Source organism: Ambystoma mexicanum, chromosome 13, assembly GCF_040938575.1.
Source record: "Ambystoma mexicanum isolate Mex_15411 chromosome 13, UKY_AmexF1_1, whole genome shotgun sequence".
Taxonomy (NCBI): Eukaryota; Metazoa; Chordata; class Amphibia; order Caudata; family Ambystomatidae; genus Ambystoma; species Ambystoma mexicanum.
In genome coordinates, this window is record NC_090938.1 from 365,299,485 (window position 1) to 365,318,057 (window position 18,573).

Sequence of the window (18,573 nt, forward strand, 5' to 3'; positions counted from 1 at the left end):
AAGAAATATCAGGTGGGATGGGACAAGGGGCCTCATTACGACCCAGGCAGAGGACCATGGTGCTAATAGCACCATGGTCCATGCCGGTAACTTTCCGACTCCGCCATGGAGAAAGAGGGAATTACCACCCCATTCCAAGGTTGGCGGGGCGGTAATTCCCCCTTCCTCCATGGCCCTTCCCCATTCCCATTTTTGCCACATAGGGCTCAATGGTAATGGGGAAGGCGCTAAGTACGGTACCGCAAATTGCGGTACCGTACTTAGCACCAAGGTCCCTTTGCGGGTCCCTACTTTAACGGCTGGTAAAACCAGCAGTTAAGGTCGGGTCCCGCAAAGGGACCTTGTAATCAGGCGCTAAGTGTTTAACGGCGCCGCAGCCTTTTACGGCGCTGTTAAACACTTAGCGCCAGGGTCGTAATGAGGCCCAAGGAGGCAAGAGAGAACAGAAGAAACCAAAGTTAGCAGTAACATCAGGAGGGGGAGATCGCACACAGAGGAAACATCAAGGAAGACAGCGGGAAATACACAGGAGGGTTTGAAAAGAAAGCAGAGGAAAGATTCAATGAGAGGAAACAGCACAAAGAAGATGTGAGGGGGAGACTGCAGAAAATTAGAAAAGCAGGACATGCAGAGCGGGATATGGTACCTTGCCAGCCAAACAGGCACCTAGAAGCAAAGATAGAAAGAGTTGGAGAGTAGAGAACCTGGAGTGAGGAAGAGGTGACAGAGAATCAAAAGTGGATGAGGAGTAGAGTGGGACAGTCATCCCCCAAAGTAAACATAATGAAGGAAGAGATAGGAATCCTGGACAGGAAAGCAAACACTACCCAGGAGCAAAAGGATAGAGGAAAGTAAGAAAGAAGGAACAAAATGAGGAGGGGGTAGGATATGTGACAATTCACAGGATCTCGTCACTTCTCCCTAGAGGGGAGCCGTTCCCTATGAAGCTAGGGAGGTGAGGCCCCTACCCAAAAATCCCACATGGGGTGGTAACATGCAGGAGGACCTCTTAGGGGGAGACTCTCCTCATGGGGATATGGACTTCCATATTGTGAATAACCTCCCTAAATCCTTTCCCCTAAAACCCATGACCCTGGTTAAACCATCGAATTACCATCCTGAGACTACAACTGTGTGCTATTGTAAAGTGTCTTCTGTATCACCACAAGATCCAATATAATTGACAAAGAAGATGCAAGGAAACATGAAGAATAACCTTAGCATTAATAGCCAAAAGACTGACTAGGTGGCTTCAAGGAAGCATAAAGCGGACCTCAAAACAACTGGAAACAGATTTCGATGTTACGCGGGGGGACCCCGTTTTATAAAGTAGAGATTGAAAAAGGACTCAGTGGCTCTGGGAATAGGCAGTTAGCCTGCAGCCACAGAGAGGGAAGCTGGTGTCCTGAGATACCAACATGGGAGATTCAAATTCAGGGAAGAGGATTTACCAATAGACAGTCAGCGCCCAAGAGAAAACCTAAAGCAGGAGGTGGAGAGGCTCTCTGCGAGTCTGGACGGGCCCTACTCCAACATCTCCTGTAAGGATGTCAGTGGTTGCGCGACTTCCGGGAGGTGGACCGAGTAGTCCAGAAACTGCGCCCAGACCACTGCAAGCAGAACAGTGCCGCGGAGCCACACCGAAACAGGAACCAAGGAAGAAAAACACAAGAAGACGCGAGCGAGAAGCCGACCCAAGACCCCGGGAAAGAACCAGAGACGCACTCTGATCAGAGCCAAGGTAACCGGAGTTGCAGGAGACTCAGGTGGGCTCTGGGGATAGTTCAAGTCAGAAAAAGAGTCAAATGTTACTCGGGAGTGATCTCCCTTGTCACAGTGATACCCAGAGAACCAAGAGTCAAGTGTTATTTGAGAGTAGCCTCATCAGAGTGATCCACAAAAGTCCAAGCACCCAGTATACCTTGAAAATAGAAGCCAGCACACTGGTGCTGATAGTCAAGGAGGAAAAGGCAAGAGACTCACAGGGATAGTCTCCCTAAATACCAAGCCTACTTTCAAAAGTAAAAAACACCTCAAGAGTGAAATTCCCCGCCAAAACGTTGACAAGAGTCTTAAACGTCAAGAGTGCCTCGGGAGTGAGCTCTCTCATCAAAGTAGGAAATCCAACTTGCAGGAAAGAAATAAAAAGGACCAAGAGCTATTCTGGAGTAATCTACCCTGTAGTCAAGATACAAGTAGCCGTAAGAAGGTATCAACAGTAAGAAGTGGAATTGGGAAAATATTAATACAATTGTTAATTAATCCTTGGGAGAAAGTGAAAGGACTTTTAAAAATGTGTTTAAGAGAATACCAAGGAACAATCTTGAAAACTTCCCCAAGTAGACCAGGAGAAAGGAGTAATTCTCCTGGTCCTAGTGCTTTTGGTAAAACAGACCCTTTCACAAGAGACTGCTATTGAATCAACCAAGACTGGATGGTTTCACCAGGGGAAGGGAGTAATTCTCCTGGTGCTTTAGTCAAGAAGAACCTGGAGCAGTGAGCGATTTAGTTCTTAGTGGCAGTAGATGGCTTGGACGGAGGACGGTACCCATTTGTTTTGGCGGACATTCTGACGAGCACCTAAGTATTTTCTGTTGAGGCAGGGATAACCCATCTAGAGATAGGAAAAGACAGGTTTACTTTTTTTGAGTTATTAATAACCTAGAGAAAATAACAGCACCAAGATGATGACTGGGACTCTGAGGAGGTTAGAGTATCACAGTAACTAGTCACAGTAACTAGACTGGACAAGGTTGGCTGAGCTGAGCAAGAGGACAAGGAGACAGGAAGAGAGAAACTCAGAGGCTAGAAGGCCCACACAATAGGATAGGCCTCAAATGTACACTGGGCACTGGGGAGTGATAAATGACTTGTGCAGAGTAAGAAAAGGACTGCTTTGTGCATGAATACAATGCAGGGGCTAGCAACATTTTATGTTTGGCTAGCAGCTAGCGACTAGCAACTTGACCATTTTACCCAAGCCATAGGAGGTTCCGGACTTCAAAGACCACAGAAAGGTCTGAGGGGACTGGGCAGCTTGAAAGAGTTCAACTGAACCATGGATAGAGCCCAGGAAGCCTGGCATTAGCCACAGCAACTTAATGACTTGGAGTTGATGAGAAGAGGGCACCCATCTTCCGGACAAGAACGATACAGGATCCAAGAAAGAAGTGTATGACACTCAAAACCCCATGGACCGTGAATTACTTTATTTTACCGGCAATTAGGCGGACACTGAGGGAGAGCAGGAATGACAGCAGGTCTACTGTCCAATAAGAATGTTTGTTTTGTTTTACCTGGAGATACATTTCTACCTACCCTAAACACTTTGTTTTGTGTAATGCTAATACAATTCCTTGCCACTTCAAAAATGGCTTTGAGTTGTCTGTGAGTCTATTACCTCATGACCAGAGTAAGATTTTCAGTAAAATAAAAAAATAAATTAGCGGAGTCAGATCATTTGAAGAGTCTATATCCATTTAGCAGTCACCCAACAGTCTGCAGGACAGCAAATGCATAAAGGAAAATTGTCATACGCTTAAAACATTTACCACAGAACAAATTAGCTGGCAACTTAGACAGCAGTAGGCTGGATCACAGATTGCCATATTGATTCAACTGTGTTCCTATATTCTGGTCACACAACAAATGATAATAATGAACATGTCTTGTACCTGGAGGTCCTTCTCATGTATTGCAAACACAAAGATTATTTCCTGAAGGGGACACTGTTGCATCTGTAAGAGGTACAGAAAATATAATAAGGAGGGTGGATTGATTATCCATCGAAAAGCAAGCAGGACTCAGGAGCTTTGCCCATATGGCTCCGCTCTGTAGAATGGGTACTGTTGAGCTGGGCACAAATCCCTTCCAGCTGTAAATGAAATTTCCTTTCAGGCAGTCCCTTAACTATTAGATGAAAAATAGATATCGCTCTGGTAAGGTTTGGGGCAAAACAATGTTCTCCATTCATACCCCCATTTGTTTTATAGAGCCTCAGTATCAGCTGAAACATGCCAGCAGGCAGCAGCAGCAAAGGAGATGTTAAGTGTTCAATCTACATGGATTGTTTCTTGGTTGTATCTGAAAACTAGAACTCTGTGGAGATGCAGGTGGAAATCTGCAAAGACCTAGGCAAAACAACCTGGATGGAGAACTGTGTAAAGTCTGAGACCATGTCCTTCGGCTAATGGAACTGCACATGAGAGCCACAGAAATGAGCCTAGGATTCTTCAGTCAGAAAGGAGGATGCAGCACAAAACGTTGCACATGATTAATGAGGATCAAGAAGGTGTCAGGACGCTGGAATCTCAGGAAGCGGACCATTAAAGGGCAATGCATTTCCCCGAGCCAGTACTAAAGTATGCTGCACAGGTCTGGTTGGCAGGGAAAATGAAAACGAGAACAGTCATTCAAGTGGTTTTCTACTTCATGTGGAACTTGAATATGGGCAGCTCGAAGATAAAACTGAAGCCTCACATCAGTGGATGGAAAGGAGAGCTGGACATCTACAACATCCATTCGCACATCTTTGTGTGCAAATGTGTTAGATCAGGTGGAAGGACAAGACCAAGAAAAACATAGCCTTCTTAATGAATCCACAATTTAGATAGATTACGAACACTGACTTAAAATGGCCACCCATGTCGCGTCTGGATGGCCACCTTTCAAGCAGACAAATCGAGTAGGCACGATAGTCATGTTTGACTGCTGCTGCGCGCGCCCTCACCTCCACACTCGGACACAAACGAGGGGTAAGTACAATTTCAGTGCACGTTAGCAATTATATAAACAGAATGTTTTGTAGAACTGCATCTAACTGATACACAAACCCATTTTCAAACAGAGCGCACGATCGCATCAAGCATTATGAACTACGTTCGTACAACAGCAGGTCAGTCCTTTATTATCAGTCTCCTACACAAAATCACTATGACCCTAACTCATAGAGCCATATATACACTAATAAGAGTACACACAAACACAGGAGATCACGGTGATAGATCATAGTTAAGACAATCGCATATCCTAACTCAAATGACCACTTACAGTGTATGCTAACAGCAATAGAACACACACCAACACACAAGAGGACATTGATTAGTCATGATTTTGATACTTGCACGTATGGCTACATATACAAACATAAGCAAAAGCACAAATAGTTTTAAGTGCCTACCTTGAATGAAGTAACTAACAAATAACCTTATGTTTATGTTTCTCTCCTACATGTTTCATGTGTATATACGTCTTGTGGGTGCCCCACTCATGGTTATAAACTATGCAAACATGCGGTTCACATGTACCCGACTATGCAAATGCTGTCAACTGTTCAAATGTAATTTTATTTTGCACATTTCTCTAAAATGGTTGTTTTTTTTATGGGATTTACTGCACATATTATGACCGTTTCACGTGTGCCATTTGACAACTTTGATGATTTCAAATGTGTGGACAACCTTATGGATAATCTCAATCAGGCGAGAGCAAAAGGCCCTGACGAAGGACACAGTGGGCCTCATTACAAGAGTGGCGGAATGGGTTAACGGGTGCCGCAAAAGGATGCGGACCCGTTAACACCATTCCGCCACATTACGAGGTCCCCTCGCGAGACCTGCTCTGTGCGTCTGGTTTCACCGCGAGGGGAAGAGGGAGCCAACAACGGGCCGGTCATAATCGGCCCGTTGTTAGCTCTCTCCCCCATTCCCATTCAGCCCTATGGGGGCTGAATGGGAATGGGGAAGGTCCGGGCCCGGGTTCCTGGAGGGAGGAATTACCGGGCCCTCTGAACTCGGAATGGCCGGCAATTCCCCATTCTGGGAACTCAGACCCGTACCCGATTTTGGCGGCAGTCATGCCGCCAATAGCGGCATGGCTGCCACCAAAATCATAATGAGGCCCAGTGTCTGAAATGCATAGGCCAAATATACGCATTTACTACTAATTTCATGTTTTACTAAATATTCTTTTCAACTGGAATGACGATTTATTCAGAGAATAACAACAGTTGTTATAAGTCTAGAATATCTTGAGGATTAAGAAAACAGGGCTAATCAGCCTTCGCCTCTTTTTTCTTTGCACATTTCTTCCTCCAAACAACACGGTGAACACTGAAATGCGCCAAGTAGGATACCACTGTACCATTTGACTTTCCTCCATCATGGTACTACACAGAAGAGGAGAAACATGTGAAAGAATGTTCCTAGGAGTGTGTCACTCACCCTTCTAAAGCGCACCTATCCAAGTGAAGAAAACCAGCGAGAAGATTGAAGAGCAACCACCAGTGAAAGCAAAGCAGGTGTGGCAAAACATTGCACCAAATCAACAAAAAGGGGTCTACCCCTGGGAAGAAAAGAGACAGATTCTGAGTTTGATCTGTAATCCTAGGGTATGGGTAACTTTATTCTGTTATCCCATCATTGGTGGTGCGCTTCTATGCACTTGGGGCAATCATGTACTGGTATGGTGTGATTAATAAAGAAACGCTATCAGAGTGGTTACAAATGGAACGAAATTTCAAACATTTCATATAAAGAATATCTAACGTTTGGCAGCAAGACAGTACTCTGGAGATTGACATTTATATATGCACTGAGTCTTGAAGTCATAGAAAATGGCATTATTTTTTAATATAAGACAAACAAACTTGAAATCAAATGTTCCACACACATGTGCAACTGGAAGGTGGTGGATTTAGATCACACATGAAATAAAAAAGCAGAGGTCAATACAAATACAAAATAAGAGAAATAACAGAGTTGGACTTGTGATTAAAGTACAGTACACAAGTCACTGGCTTACTTAGACCAGGAGGAGGGGCAAGGGAGAACTTAGACATTAAGCTAAAGTGCCCCCAAATCCTTCCTAGAACCAATGCAAATGGTAGGAAGGCATAAACAAGCCTGTCCTGGGCCGTCTCATGTGAACAGCGAATTGTTGTTGCTTCTGCTATTAGCTAAAGTTAAAGTTCCTGGGGTCTGTTATCTGCCACTGCACAGAAGAGGGGAAACCTGTGAAAGAATTTTCCTAGGAGTGTGTCACTCACTGCTTCTGTAATGCACCTATCCAAGTGAAGAAAACCAGCGAGAAGATTGAAGAGCAACCACCAGTGAAAGCAAAGCAGGTGTGGCAAAACATTGCACCAAATCAACAAAAAGGGGTCTACCCCTGGGAAGAAAAGAGACAGATTCTGAGTTTGATCTGTAATCCTAGGGTATGGGTAACTTTATTCTGTTATCCCATCATTGGTGGTGCGCTTCTATGCACTTGGGGCAATCATGTACTGGTATGGTGTGATTAGTAAAGAAACGCTATCAGAGTGGTTACAAATGGAACGAAATTTCAAACATTTCATATAAAGAATATCTAACGTTTGGCAGCAAGACAGTACTCTGGAGATTGACATTTATATATGCACTGAGTCTTGAAGTCATAGAAAATGGCATTATTTTTTAATATAAGACAAACAAACTTGAAATCAAATGTTCCACACACATGTGCAACTGGAAGGTGGTGGATTTAGATCACACATGAAATAAAAAAGCAGAGGTCAATACAAATACAAAATAAGAGAAATAACAGAGTTGGACTTGTGATTAAAGTACAGTACACAAGTCACTGGCTTACTTAGACCAGGAGGAGGGGCAAGGGAGAACTTAGACATTAAGCTAAAGTGCCTCCAAATCCTTCCTAGAACCAATGCAAATGGTAGGAAGGCATAAACAAGCCTGTCCTGGGCCGTCTCATGTGAACAGCGAATTGTTGTTGCTTCTGCTATTAGCTAAAGTTAAAGTTCCTGGGGTCTGTTATCTGCCACTGCACAGAAGAGGGGAAACCTGTGAAAGAATTTTCCTAGGAGTGTGTCACTCACTGCTTCTGTAATGCACCTATCCAAGTGAAGAAAACCAGCAAGTATATTTAAGAGCAACCATCAGTGAAAGCAAAGCAGGTGTGGCAAAACATTGCATCAAGCCAACTCATCAACAAGCACAAAGATCTCAACTGGATGGCTGTTCACCGAGGTTTGCAGTATGATCCTTTACACCTAAATGAGTTAGAGAAACTAACAACCACCCACAATTTTTTAATATGGAGCTCAGGGTTTAAATACTTCATGGGAACATCAACACTCATACCACCAACCAAACTCATTCAGGAATGCCGGAGCATCCTGCGTGGTTTTAAAAGATATGCAACTATCTTCAAGAAAATGGATGGTGCTGTTAAGAAGAATAGGTCTACCAAATACTGCTGGATGATGATGTACATCGTCCATCCAGCAGGACCATATCATCACCAACAGTTTTGATGATGACCTCAAAGAAAACACAACCACAGGTAAGAGGTTAAAGGAATATCTTGTACATATCCTGATACTTCCAGAGGCTAGTGAATAACTTGGTGTACTTACAAAGTGATGATCTCCCATACCCAAGCAAAACGTAGATTACAAACAAAATCATCCACAATTGGTGTTTTGCTCATCTATATAAGTAAAGTCAGCACTGATCACCCCCCAAATAGCTGTGGGATGCAAGAAAAGGATACACACAGCACAACCTTTTCTTGCATTCTACAACTTTTTGGGGGGGGGGGCGATCATTGCTAAGTTTACTTACACAGATGAGCCAGGACCTGTTTTGGACTGATGCCAACGCATTCTTGCAGCATCTGGCTGGTTAAGTAGAAAAAAGGGGGGATATTAGAGAACTCCATGTGGAATAAGCTTTTAACAACACAGGTTTTGTGGATGGTAGTGCAGCCGCTGGCTAGGATTGATGTGTTTGCTATGGATTCCGGTCTTGAATAACAAAGCTCTTTCATTCAGTCCACTGAATACTGTCCGCCTCAGAGCTGTGCGGTCAGCAGCTAGACATAAAACGGCATATCTGGACTCCTTAGTGTAGACTTCTCAGCGTGAGATATGCATATTTATTTAGGCACATGGAGGGAATGATGCCAAGCAGCTCAACCTTAGCTCTAGTAAAGAATAATCCACTTCTTAGACCTCAATTAAGAGTGACCTTCAGCATGGAAACAGCCACCCTGCAAGTGGCCGATGATGTGTTCTGGATTCGAGTGGTGCCTTCTATTGTCCCCTTCAATTACGAAGCTTACTTTGAACCCAACCATTATAAGGTTCTAGTCACACATGTTAGGAATCTATGTGGGCTCCCTGGCTACTTTTTGGAACCTTCCTTGCCAACTGATCTATATGTAATAGGAAAGTAGAGAGCCTGTCCAAACCGTGCGGGAGCCACTCCCCACTCTCCTCCAGAAGTGCCTGCTGCACCAAACATTCAAAGTAAGAAAAAGCAAAGGTGACCACACCAAAACTACTCTCTGACCCCCAACAATTCCTGATAATCCACGATGACCTAACAAACCTATAGCAGAAACGCTGTACACCAAAAATCACTTTGACAATACAGTACCACGTGTATCTACGAAGACCAAACACTACCTGACTTACGTAGCTGGAGGAATACACACCAGTTCCTCATAAATCCATATCCAGAGAAAGCTGAACAAACTTCACAGAATTCGGGATGCTAACAGGGGATAACATGTTCACCTCCATTTTGAAAAAAAAAAGAACTGAAATACCTGGCACTACCCACGGATCTGGAGGTAGGCTACGAATGGCCATTTAGAAACTACCTGTGGTGCATCACCCTTCAACATACAGTGCTGCAACCCAGGTCCATAGAACCACTGGCCACCACCTCTTAGAAAAGAGTTTTGATGCGGATGATGATGGGTTCAAGCAAGGCCTTGCAGCAGTTACACAGGAGACGGGTAAGGAGCAATACTCACCAGTGCAATTGCCTTAATAATGTGTGGGGGCTGCTTTATGATATTACAGAAAGGGATAATCTTTCTTTCTTGTTTATATAAAATAATGACTAATTATTCATGGTTAAACATCTTAAATGCCTTTTGTGGTGTAGGTGACTTGTTAATGTTGATGGGCTTTTTACCGCCCCGGACACTTAATCGGTTTGATTTGGTAAAAATATGTGACCTATAAAAAGCGCATAAAGCCACACACAGCTATATTCAAAGATATCTCTTTACAACAAAGACCTACGTTAGCCAGCAAGGGACAAGGATATGTTCCTGGTGCAATGTTACAACGAACAGATACATGTTAAACTATTTGATGGGAAACCTATCAAAGTGAAAGGAACATTCTGAGGTAGCTGCCCACACACTGACATCTGCTTGACTCTGGTACCACCCCAGAACCTCACACTAGAACTCAACAAGGACCTACACAAGCTAGTGTCACCACTCCATAGCCCACAATGCAGAGTTTCTGCAAATCACTAATAATACCCCATTGCCCAAAAGAGGGAATCAGAATGGGGAATCAAACAAACGAGTGTAGCCGAAATTGATTCTGTGAAGGTGAAAAGAGAATGCTACCACTTTCTCGATTGCACAACGTAATGAGCTGGACCTTCCCTTACAATGCCTTGAGCATATCTGGTCATGCAGATGCAACCACTTACATGGTGAAAATATAAATTAAGGTTAGATATAGACATATTGAAACAACCATCAGCCACGCACGCAAATGTCTTCAGAACATTTGACCAGATGGTACTATTTCTACATCTCACCTGTCTGGGTATTTGATGCTGTAGGCAGCAGCCAGGAAGCCCCCCATGCTATGACCCAAGAGGATCATATCCCCAATGCCCATCTCTTCCCGCCATTTCTCAATCGATGACACAAACGCATCTTCAGCACCTTCAGGGTCCTGGGGAAATTTTGGCCTGGAACTGCGCCCAAAACCTAGAAGGTCAAAGGCATGGAGGGTTCGCTGGGAGCTGAGGGAGTCCATGTTCTGGATCCAGAGACCTACTCCACCTCCAAAGCCGTGCAGCATCACCAGAGGGGTCTTCTTGTTCTGCTCGGGACTCAGGGTGACAGTCCATATCTTGTTCTGGTCTGGTAGGGAAACAAAGCGAGAAGAGAACTTGTTCTGGATGCCTATGGAGAGAAACAGAGACAATAAGGTGAGGGAAATATGTAAAACCAGATTAGCATCACTCTCAGAACCTGACATCTGACTCAAACACAATTCCAGAGGCCTGATTTCAGCCTGTGTCATTCCTATAAGAACTTAACATTAGGTAGACGCATTAGTCACTGGATCCTGGCTAAAGACGGTGGTACTGCTGACGAGACCAGTCATAAGGCTGCAATATAAATTCAGAAACCCAACATTAGACCGTGGCACCACTACAGGGACATCAGAGAACCTAACCAGACCCATATTAGGAGGTTGCCATCCTGTTTTCTTTTCTTTACATTTATGTACTGAAGTTCTGTATTGATAATTAGCACCGAGGGAATGTGCGGCTGCCAATCAGGGGGTGAAGAATGCAGGTTTTCATTATAGATACAATCTGGTTGGCACTGCATACCTTGGACATACCTTTGTTCGTCCCAGCCACAGACTCGTGGACCTCTTATCCACTCTCTCCCACCCGCCCCTGCCACATGCATCTCCTTACCTCCAGCTCACCTACATGCTGCATTCTAGGGACACACTGCAAGGTCCAGTCTGCTTCCTCACACCGCTACCTCCCCACACTGGCCTTGGGAATGGAAGTGGTGCTCAGCTCAGAACCACACATTCCTTTTCCATGATAGGCAATTTTTTTCAAGTACAGACTCCACCAGTCGCACGCTTGCCATAGCCCATGCCTTTTTACTTGTACAGGCGCCTAACACTGTGTGGGTTTGTCCCAAGGGTCCCAATACCAACAATACCCCATCCTCTAGGTCATATTGTGTGGTAACGACCAGGGACCATCGTTAAAGGACCTTGGAGAACCGGATTTGAAGGCTGCTGCCGCTGGTATGACCGTCCAAAAGGGGCATTATTGGTTAAAAGTAAAAAAGCAACATAACTAGCATACAGTCTACACTGCGCTAACATATCTTAACAAGACTGAGACATGATAGCAGGCGATGATAGGATGTATGGAGTTTCATGTATTGGAAGTGTTTAAATTGTACCCTATTAGAGGGACTGGTAATCTAATAACCCAATGCAATGTTTAGATGCCATTTTCCATGCTAATGGAATCTGTATGTTTTGAGGATTTTGGAACAGAAAAAACATACTCTTTCACCAAATCGCTAGTGTAAATGTGTGCAAAATGAACAAACAATTGAAAATATTAGCAAAGCGTTCGTCGCACCTGGGGGAATAATAATTTCATACAGAGGCAATAATATCACACAAGAAGCATGACAGCAGACTGCTGCAGCCGCTGTGGGAACTTGAAGCCGGATGGGACCGCAGAACAGGGCCAATATATCTTCAGGATCTCAACATCACAATGGGACATATTTCAAGAAACCTAACATCCTGCCATGATATCAGTGACATGTTTTCAGGAGCCCAGAGTACTGCCCTGTAGGATACTGACACCAAGTCTCAGAGATATGCATGAAAGATTTTAATAAGAAATGTAAATGAAATTCCTCAGAGAATGTATTAAGAAAATTAACAATAATAAAAACAACAATAGAAAAACAAATGGAAAATAATAAAAGGAAAAACTAACGAAAGACAAGACTGGCCCGCTGCTGTTCTGTCCCCCATTTCCACAAATCAAGGTCTTGTTTTCCCCCAGCATATAATTCCCCATCCCCAAGGTTCACCTAAAAAGGCCCTTTACCCAAATCCCAACATTACTTCCTTTGTTATAATAGCTTGGTGAGATAGGGGCACTTACACTGAAGTATACGTGTCTCCACGGCTTTCAGCTGAGACATGGAGGTTGGTCGCCAGGCGGGCAGCCAATTGGTGAGCCAGCCCTGTGACCTGCATCGAAGAGTAAGAAGGAAACGAGGGAGACGTTAATGCGCTCTACGAGAGAAGAGGCACAGAAGTCAAAATGCAGATTCATACAACACATTTGAATACACATAGCATATTTTTACCAAGTTTCCCATCCGGAATATGTACTAATGTTCCGTCTATTCGTCAACCTATACATTTGACAAGCCCTACTATGACTGGTAAATTAAAACGCACTAGATGGAAAATGAAGACGTCAAGGACTGGCAAATTAATTTAACATTATTTGGCAAACTGTAAATTGTGCAATACATGGAGAAAGTCATGGCTTGGCAAAGCCACTGTTTAAAACAGTGAAAAGGGGCAGATGAGAAGCAGTGAGACGGACTAAGAGCGCAGAATAATAGTAAAGTTAGAAGAAAAAAAAGAGAACATGAGAAGCCTAGTAGCATTACAAGAAAGGATGGGGTGAACTTTGTGAATATTAAAAAGATGGACGTGACCAATGCAGGCAGTATTAAAGATATGTATACAAAAGGAGAGGGATCCAAAATAAGGCTAATATTACTAGCAGGAGTTAAAATCCGGCAGGGAAGGAAGGAAACAGCAGGGAAAGTAGGGGTAGAGATGTGACTGAAAGAACATCGCATCACTTAGGTTTTGGCAGTGTTGAGGTGAAGAAAGTGGGAGTTCATCCAGGAATGAATGGCAGAGTTAGAAAGAGTGGTCTGGGGAAAGACATAAAAGGAAGGAAAAGAAAGAAAAATCTGGGACTTGCAGGTGTCAAAGTGGAGTGAAAGATTGAAAGATTAGAGCAGAGAGAGATGTGGGGTACATTTACAAGCCCCAACAGAAATTCCGTTCATCACAAAACTGCATTTCAACATTCACCCAAAAACGGCTGTGCTTTTGGCTGCTTAGCAGATGTGGGGCAAGATTTAAATACAGCCACTCCAAGAATGGCTGCATTTTGTTTTCCTTAATGGGAATCCTGGGAGAATGGCTCTGCGTTGCTGGTCTGTCATTTAAAGACTCCAAGCTGCACAAGGAAAGGACCTGCATTCAGGACTTAGCGCTTGATTTCATTTTAAAACATCACAAAAGTCGTGCCCTTCATGGAAACCTACCCTGGCATGCTTTATTTCTGCTGAGCATCAAGAAATGAGGCAAATACATTTCCAGAACAGCTGATGTACTGGGAAATCACTTGAAAGGCAAAGAATGCGGTCTTCCAATGAACACGGCTTGTGGTTTTTTTTTTTGCTATCAACCATTGCGTGCCAACCACAGTAAATGAAAGAAATGATGCAGTGTTTCTTTTTCCCCATGTCAGTTTCAAAGAGATGCTTGGAAATATATCTCTCCGTGTTCAGAAACTGACCGCATCTATAAAAGACTTACAGAAGATTGAGTGAAGTGAAACTGTGTGCAGCACAAACCGCATTTGTAAAGTGACATCCAAGAAAAATCAACCCAGGTGTAAAACAGTGCTTTTTGCAAAGCAGGTTAATGCTGTTTCAAAATGAAAGACAATTAAAGACTGTGCTCAAACAAAAATGGGATTAAATATGTGAGGATGGGGTTCTTGCTCTAAAACGTACATTATATTTATGCCCAAAGAGACTTGGTTTCTGTTGAAAGAAAGAAAAGAAAAAAAACTTGGGAAACCAGCAGAACAGGTTTGGCGGGCACTTACTTCAAAGGTGCCCTGTCACACATGGGAACAGAATTGTGAACCAGCCCCCCATGGGTACATGAAAGTCCCAGAGGTGTGGAAGTTCACAACCTCGTCAGACTGGCCAGCAGCCCTGCCAGAATGAACAAAGGAGGCCGGTTGGGCTGGGCATAACAGTGCGGTGCGATTTCCTCAAGCATCCCTCTGAAGGGGGAATTGTCCACAACTTCAAAAGACATCATAAAAGTTCTTTGTTGCCAGCCAAGCTTGGCAGAGACAGTTGCTGTGGGGATTTGTAGTACCGCCCACATCAAGGGCAAATCTACCTCATTGACAAATAAGGACATTATACTTTAAGACATTTTCCCCATCATCTGACTAAGCAACAATGTGATATTATGAAAGTTTTCATGTGAATTTTGGACAAGCACAATGAGACCATGTGCAGCTTTTTGGCATGTGGTGAACTGGAATGGCAAGAGAAATGCCTTTCTTGGTGAAGCATAAATGGCACATACATTAAACTTGATGGCAATATGCCAAATACTAGTATGTATATGTGTGGCCATTTGCAGAACTGTAAATATTATATTTTTCCTAAAAATTACGGAATTGTGCCCAAAGGCGTTGCTACCTCGCACAGAGTTGGCGATCAGATGTTTCAATTCCTTGTGAAATATGGGATCTGCCTATCTGATTTTTATGAGTGTGACTAGTGTAAATATGGAAGTTTTCTTCCATAGCTTTTGTAAAATAGAATAGGCTTGTGAGACAAAAGGGGTCATTAATTGCACACACATTAACTAATGTCACTTCCCCTGAACCAATCAGCCCGGAGGGAGGAGGGGACACCCGTAGCCTGGCCTATCCCATTCAAGGGGTAAGTCCAGAGTATTTCTGCCCAGATTGTAAAATTCTCTGATGTCACTTTGCCTATATAAGGGGGAGACAGGGAAACACTAGGGACAAGCAACTGAAAACCAGACCCCAAGATCCAGGAAAGCAGAGATACATCCCACTATCCAGATCCAGGCAGAACCACCTATCCAGATCAAGGCATACCCAATAATCCAGGGAGAAAGGAAGAAAGGTTGCCGATCCCTTTTATGAGAATCCAGTGACCAAACCTTCTGCCCAGCTGACCCATCCTGCTGTCCACAGTGACCAGATCTCTTGACGCCGCTGCTAGTGACCATATCCTTGGCTCTGCTGTCCAGAGACCTTGCTGGCTGTCCAAATTACCAAGCACAAGCTTGCCTTGTAAGTATCCTATCACCCAACACTCAAAAACTGCTTATCTCACTCTTTCATCTTGCATCCTGTTCAAAACCTATTAAAATCCCATAAAAACTCTAGTCATATCCCAAATTGCCAGTATACTCTGTGTACCCTGTCCTTAGGAGGATCTGTGTTAGTCTACATCAGTTAGCATATTTCTTTTTTTTTTCTCTCAGTTATTTGTGTAATTCCTTAGTATCATTTGAATTAAATAAATGAATTCAGCTATAAAGAGATTCACGATGAGCTGGTTGCAATTCGAACCCAACCACTTTATGACAAGTGCCTTTCTTTAACAATTGTAGTCCTTAAAATCTGTGATTGAGAAGAAAAGTGATTGTTTCCATTTCTATTAAAGGTGTAGGTATCTTATGTTGAAAGCTGAATTAACTGCATTATAAAACTTTGCAATTGTATTGCCACACTGTGGTGGCTGCTGCCCTACATTTTGTTTTGCTCTGATTTTCATTCGAATTATAAAAATAAATCAATATTTCACTGTTACCCACCGGCCTGGTTCATGGGCCATTGTGACACAGGGTATTTGTTAAGGTGGGTGCGAGACGGGTTGGGTGTCTTCTCAAAAAGTTTTTTTTGAAGTGCGCGCCACCTTCATGTTCAGTGGAAGAAGTCCATGGCTGCGGTGTGCCGTGTCATAAAATCTGTTAAAGCGAGATTCCACGCGCTGCTCTAATGTTCTTTTCAACATTTCATAGTTAGGGAGAGACGAGGAAGGGGCCTAGAACAAAAAACGTGGGGAGCCCCAAACTCAAGAGGTAGTGAGGAGGAAATGTCGCAAGCCCAAGAGAAAGAATAGATCTTATGTTTGAGGTAGGAGCAGAACCATTGAAAGACAGAGCCCGAGAACCCAAGGGAGGAGGGCGTGGCAAGTAGAGTATGATGATCGACAATGTCAAGTGTGACAGATGGGTCTAAGCGAAGAAGAGTAGATTATAGTTAGCTTGGCATGATGGACAGAGAGCAGAGTTAGGGAGGATAAGAATGGCAATTTCCATATAGAAGAACAGAATCCAGACTTGAAAAGGTAGAGGGGGGACTGTTAATCCAAAAAGGGAGAGACTTATGCATAGACAATGCATTCAAGTTCTTAAGAGAGGAAAGGCGGGAGCAAAAAGCGATGGAAATTCACAGGAAGAGTAGGTACAAGAGAGGCGTTCTGAATATGAAGAATATTTGTGTGCTTGAAAGCAGAAGCAAACTAAGAGAGTTGGAAAGGCTGAAAAGGGATTTTTGGTTGGTTACAAAGGTTGGTAGGGGATAAACAAGAGATAGACTCATGGGAGCAGAGAAGAGGGCGGAGGATCAAACAGAGAGGCAGTTGGGTCAGCTTGTGTTAGGAAGGAAGCAGTGTCAAGAGTCTGAGAAGGGAGAGAAGGATGTTAATGAGGATAGTGGAGGAGAAGGAAGAAGGTCCGTGTGCGAGCAAGAGGGGGTGCATAAGAGAGACCTTAGTAGTTAATAATAATAATTTGGCATTTATATAGCGCTACGAACCCTCAGGTATCGGAGCGCTGCTTATTATTACCCACGGTGTGTGGTGCTCATTTATCGACCTCAGAAGGATGAAACGCTGAGTTTGGCGCTGCCGGGATTCGAACCTGCATTCGCAGGCTCTGCACGGATGTCAAAGCGAGCGCTCTACTCGCTGTGCCACTTGAGTTAGCAAATTCAGAGGGGGGAGACAGAATATGATTAAAGAGCAGGAGAAGGCAGCATGGATAGACACAGATGGATACAACAAGATCACTAGCATTCTAGCTGAGAACAAAGACCAGCCACAGGAGGGGTGAAGAGAAGGGCAAGATCGACGGAGTGAGATTCTTTCCACTGCCCTTCAGTGTGTGGAAAAGGAAAGTGGCAGTAGTACCTCCAGGTAATACACACAGGTGGATATTTCGGGGTATCAGGGTAAAAAAAAAATATTCTCATGCAGTGTTATAAAACAGGTGGTATACGGAAATACATTTATCTATAAAAAAGGGAGACCTCTATATTCACACTGAAACAAGAGACATCAAAACAATATTTATACTATTTGGAATAACTGCACGTTTTACCATGATCTCATCCTTTGATTTTTCCTGAGCAGCTCTCAAGCCCTTCAAACACCCAAACTTTACATATACACTCAACAGCTCAACTCCTTTCTTCCAGCACTAGCTCACAAACCCCTTCCCTTTTTCAAATAAACATAATTCCAGCCACAACACACTCTATTATCGCTCTATCAGTGCCTTTGAGCAGACTAGTGGCCAGAGTCCCTAGGAGAGCCTGAATTCTCCTTAACTCAACAAGGTTTACAAACTTTTGAGACCACTTCAGTGGTGAACTGGCAGAGTATGAAATAATAGTAATCATCTAACTTATAATTAGGCCCTTGTCATTCTTGGGATTTCGCCCTTGTCCTGGTGGTCTCCTAATTTCACTGTCCTTGTAACCCTAGACTTCCACCCTTCCAAAGTCACCTTTTACTGTTGCCATGACTAATATACCGCCCCTATAACACTGCCACACCATTATCCAGAATGTACCCCCAAACAAGCCAGAAAAAAAGTTGTTAAATCGACCCAATATTAACATGGTCTCAAGACAAACGCTAACTGAGACCATTCTATTTAAACCAATCCATCACACCTGGCAGAGACATCTGTTAGCCAAACGTACAACTACGAGTACCAAGGAAATCAATATGGACTACAGATAGAATGTCATCCGTGTCTCCCTTAACTATATGAAGCTGGTGATTAGTGTCTACAATAAGTGAACCATTATGATG

At 43.5% G+C, this 18,573-nt stretch overlaps 1 protein-coding gene across 6 annotated transcripts in view; it reads right to left on the reverse strand.

The window, feature by feature from the left end:
• Positions 1–18,573, reverse strand: part of ABHD4 (abhydrolase domain containing 4, N-acyl phospholipase B) — a 313,526-nt gene that overhangs the window by 239,149 nt on the left and 55,804 nt on the right. For all 6 annotated transcript variants that reach the window (XM_069633882.1, XM_069633878.1, XM_069633879.1 and 3 more), the window contains 2 exons: positions 12,759–12,847; positions 10,626–10,998 (listed from right to left, as the gene is read on the reverse strand). In XM_069633882.1, the coding sequence (XP_069489983.1) occupies positions 10,626–10,998; positions 12,759–12,847 (462 nt within the window). The remainder of the gene's footprint in view (positions 1–10,625; positions 10,999–12,758; positions 12,848–18,573) is intronic.